The sequence below is a fragment of the Nelumbo lutea genome, chromosome 5 (genome assembly GCF_056320005.1).
Source record: "Nelumbo lutea isolate HS-2025 chromosome 5, American lotus-T2T, whole genome shotgun sequence".
Classification (NCBI taxonomy): Eukaryota; Viridiplantae; Streptophyta; class Magnoliopsida; order Proteales; family Nelumbonaceae; genus Nelumbo; species Nelumbo lutea.
Window position 1 is genome coordinate 27,575,703 of NC_142688.1, and position 5,110 is coordinate 27,580,812.

General features: G+C 36.8%; 1 protein-coding gene across 1 annotated transcript; it reads left to right on the plus strand.

The window, feature by feature from the left end:
- Window positions 1–2,109: 2,109 nt before the first annotated feature.
- STY1 (Lateral root primordium (LRP) protein-like protein) lies at window positions 2,110–4,573 on the plus strand. Its single transcript, XM_088942984.1, has 2 exons — window positions 2,110–3,298; window positions 3,866–4,573. Exons 1-2 carry the CDS (start codon window positions 2,755–2,757, stop codon window positions 4,249–4,251), a joined length of 930 nt encoding a protein of 309 aa, XP_088799110.1. The 5' UTR covers window positions 2,110–2,754; the 3' UTR covers window positions 4,252–4,573.
- The last annotated feature ends 537 nt before the right edge of the window (window positions 4,574–5,110 follow it).

Here is a 5,110-nt window from a genome sequence, read left to right on the forward strand (position 1 = left end):
TGTATATATGTACACATATGTCTATATATTAATATTTTAAAAAATATGGTTGAATATGTTTGACTCTTTTCTTATATGATTACAATTTTTAATTATTTTATTTTTATTTTTAAATAAAATAAAAAATGTATATAATGATTGACATTATAAAGGATCACAGGGAGTGGGGATACTTGTAAAGACGAGGTTGGGGATAACTTTGTCCCTGTTAGTGGGGATGGGGACGGGGATGGGGAGAGGCTCCTCGTCCCCGCTTTGCCCCGTTGCCATTCTAAATCAAACTAATGAAACTAACCGACCCGATTTCTAGTATTTTCCATTAGGCTTTGGTTCAACAATTTCCCAACTCGACCAGGTTCGATAAGTTTCACTATGGCCATTTGTAAATTGCCTAAAATCAAAGGACCTGAACATAGATATATTAATATTTTATATTTTAAATATATTTTCTAATATGAGAAAGTGGGAAATTTCCAATATTTCTTAAGCTAAAACAATTTATATCATAAATTTATTTTTTATTATTTTAATAATGCCGTTATAATTTTTTAAATTAAAACTTCATTTTTAAATTTAATTTTTTTTTATGTTTAAATATTTTGAATTTAATTTTTTAAGTTTTTAAAATTAAAACTTATATGTTGGCCAAACAACGTATAACTGAATTGAACCAACCCATGAACAATAATTATTAAAAATTTATAGCAAAAATACAAAATAAATTAAATTTAAAAAGCTAAATAACAGTAGTTTAAACTCCAATAATTATTGAAATTTTTCTATTAAATAACAAAGAAAATAGATTTAAACATAATTGTTGAAAATATATTTATCACAAAAAACAATAAATAATTACTGAAATACAATAAATATTAATTTTAGTATAGATAAATATATAATAAATAAATATTAAGTTTTTAAATTAGTATTAATAAAAAATATTTTTTGAATGTTATTTTCTAGAACTATTAATTAGTATAAATGAAATTAGTTATTTATAATATTATTTATTTATTGAAATAATATCATCATTTAAATTTTAAAATATCATTTACCTGTTGAATTTAAGAACCCATAAAATTATAGTACTATTAATACATAATTTTGTTATTTTAACTATTTAAAATCTAATTATGTTAAGTATTTTGTTATTTAACTAAATATTTAAATCTTAATCTATTTATTATAATTGAAATTTATGTAACTATTTAAAATACAATGTTAATTGATTAAAGGTTATTGAATAATTCAGAAAATTATAATTTATATTGTTTGTAGATAAGAAGCTGTTATATGATTTTAGGATATTAGATTATTTAGGTTATTGGAACATGTGGGGAAGAGATAGAGAGATTTTAGGATGATTTTTTTTTGGAAGAAAGTAGAGTTTATAATTGTAGTTTTGAAAATAATATGAACTAAAAAAATTAAAAAATTTACGAAAATAGATGGATAGATAGATTTGTGACTCAGTTCAGATTCACGGTGATACCGATCCTATCGACTTCGATGTGTGATGGTTCAACCTGACACGTGTCGATTACCTAAGGACTACGATTGTTGTAATCTCAATCTCATCATTGCAACGCACTAGCAACCTGTTAACCGTCAAATTGGAATCCCTCATATCCCCCAGGTTTTGATCAGATTGTGACTGCTGAGAGCCAGAGCCAGTTGGGAGTATTGAAATCAACATGCATCCTAAACCGGACTCCATAACCAGATGTCACGTCAGGGCATGTCTTGCCTACCAATTAGTTATCACGTGGCGCAGCGTATGTCTACATTCTAGTTGTCACGTGTAGGATATCGACACGTCCAAACATCTTCGAAAATGGGCCCGTCCAGTGTAGTTAATGTTTCCCTGGTTTCTATATTTATTATTTAGAGAAGCGAATATTTTGGTTTGTCGAATTTAAGTGGTTAGTTAAATTGCATTAGAGTTTTATTAAAAGAGGGGTCACAAAAAGTAGCGGGTTTTCCGGTGCAAGGACGGGTGAGCAAAAGCTGGTACTTTGACACGTGGATTTTCTAGAGACCGTGAGATGGGCATGGGACTGACACGATGAACATTTTAGATCGATCGGAATTGTTGTAGCTGTGAGAGATAGATAGATTACATTTTACACATAAAAGCAGCTCCCACGGAACCCGTCCTCATCATCAGAAACTATGAACGCGAGAGAGAGAGAGAGAGATAATAAGTATATAGACGAGAGAGAGAGAAAGGAGGGGTGCTGGTGAGCTTCTCAGTTCTCATATCTCACATCTCAGTTCTGTTGTTTGTCTTAAATTGAGGTCGCAGAAGGAGTGCTGTTGCGATGGCGGCGTTGCAGAGTTGTAATTCCGTGTCTTTAATGCTACCAATACAGAAAAGGAATTGAACGATCAACTCTGCCCCAAAATAATCCGACGTGTGTCCGGAAAAGCTGCACCGCCCAACGACAACAACATCTCTCAAAACAATTCAGAAGGAAAGAAGAAACGAAAAAGAAAAAAAGAAATCAACACACAAACACAAACAAAACCCCACCTTCTTCCCCAAAACAAACCCAAATTCCTCTCACGCCCGCACTCGTTCTCTCTCTCTCTCGCCCGCACATTCGTGGGAGAAGAGGTTACTACCATCTATCTTCACTGGCTCTCCTAATTTCAACCCCAGGCCTATTCCTCAAACCCATCAAAGCCCAAGTGAGCTTCTGCTATGGATTTTCTCTCCCAATTGAGGTTTGGCTCAGCTTTTAGGTTGAAACAATGGCTGGGTTCTCACTAGGTGGAGGAGGAGGAGGAGGAAATCAGCAGCAGCACAACGAAATTCCTCCAGAGAGTCTATTTTTGTACAGAAACGAAGAGATCTCCTACAACAAGGGTTTCGAGCTATGGCAACAACATCTCCACCAACGGCATGGGCAGCAAGATATCTATTCCTCCGCCTTAGGGGTGGGTCCTAGTCGGAGCGCTAACATCTCCGATGAGTCACCGTCGAGAGCAGCACTGGTCATGATGCGGCAAGGAGGAAGCGGGGGAGGAGGAATGAGTTGCCAAGACTGTGGCAACCAAGCAAAGAAGGACTGCGTTCATATGCGGTGCAGGACTTGCTGTAAGAGCCGAGGGTTTCAGTGCCAAACCCACGTCAAGAGCACTTGGGTCCCTGCTTCTAGAAGGCGGGAGAGGCAACAACAGCTCGCCGCTGTTGATCAGCAGCAGCAGCAGCTCCGAGGAGAGAATCCCAAAAGGCAGAGAGAGAATCCCAGTGCTTCCTCTCTCGCCTGCACTCGTCTACCCACCACCACGTCAGGTACAGTTGCTGCTGCTCTTCAATAATACAAAACATACAGATACAGAAACAATCTCTCTTTAGATAGATTGATAGATTGGATATACAGAATTCCTTATAGATACATACACATACACATGTATATAGTTATATTATATACTTGATTCTCGAAAGAGATGTAAAGGTAGATCTGGAGACAGATATCGAGAGAGAGAGAGAGAGAGAGAGAGAGAGAGAGAGAGAGAGAGCTATCCACATCCACCAAAGCAGAAACCATATCGTTTGCGTGTGACGAAGTCGACCTCCATAATCATCCCAACCAGCTTTTCTTTTTCTCCTTCTTTTCTACTATTAGTAAGTAATACTGACGAATGGATTGACATGAGCCTATAAAAAAATTGAAACGAATTGATAATTTGATATTGATTTATTGTTCACTCTATCTGTCTAACTTGCTCTCTTCCGTGTATATATATTTATTCAGCTCCATGGAGGTGGCGAATTTATTCCCTTCTTTTCTTACCTTGTTTCTCTCAATATCTAAATTGCCATGTTCTCATGTCGCTGCCTTTTTTTTATTTCTGTTAGGGTTGGAAGTGGGCAACTTTCCTGCCGAAGTGAATTCTCCGGCGGTGTTTCGTTGCGTTCGAGTGAGCGCCATGGACGAAGCTGACGCTCAGTATGCTTATCAGACAGCTGTTAACATCCGAGGGCACGTCTTTAAGGGCATTCTCTATGATCAAGGTCCCGAAGGTCATTACGTTCCCGGTGAAAGCTCCTCCGGTGGAGGAGGAATTCCCCTTAATCTCATCACCGCTGGAACCGCCACCACCACCACCACAACCACCAATGTTAGTACTAGTACCGCAGCTGCCTCGGCCGCTGCCGCGTTGCTTGATCCTTCTTCTCTATACCCAACTCCCCTCAACGCTTTCATGGCTGGTACGCAATTTTTCCCACACCCAAGATCTTAAGAAAACACTGGTTTTTTATTCCTTCTTCCCGTCGGTCTCCTTTCCTTAACCCACCATCTCCCTCTTGTTCATTGTTCTTATTATTGATGTTGTTGATGCCGTTGTTGTTCTTAGCACTTTAACACCCATTGGTCTGGAGGAAGAGAAAGAAGAAAAGAAGTAGAGAGATTGAGTAATGCGGATGTTTGTTCCAATTTCAATCCAGATTTTCATAGTTATATCTACTCTTCTTATTGTCGTCATTGACCTTTATTTGCTCTATTTATTTGTTTCCAAGTGTTGCTTGTGTTACAGTACCGAATGAGTGTCTACTGTCTAGTAGTCTCTCTCTCTCTCTCTCGTTGTTTGTTTCTCACTTTTCTTTATGGTTCTTTTCTCGTGTATTGAATTGGGTTTTGCTTTCTGGTTGGTTTTGAACTTCGAACCGCTTTTTTCCCGTTTACCCGTTTTGTTGCCGGTTTGAAATGGGACGAGATTGGTTCATCGTTTGGTTGGGCGAAGGAGAATAGAGTTTTTCTTCCATCCAAAATTCCCAACCTTGTTATTGTTTTCTTTCTTCTATTATTCCTAATTAATATTACTGCCACTATTATTGGGGTTGAGGAGTGAAGACTTGAGAATTGAGCAGTCCAGCACTGCAGTGCAGAGAGTGTTTCATGCATGAACATCTAGTCTTTAAAAGTGAAAATTTGGACATTTAATTAATTATTCATTTATTTATTGTAGGAGTTCCTTTTTTTTCAAATGCAAATTTATATTTTTTATATACCATATATATTGATATAAATTTGAGACAAACTATCGAAATTTGTTTGTGATGTGGATTTTTGAAGACTTGACTCTTAAGTTCTTTTCGAGT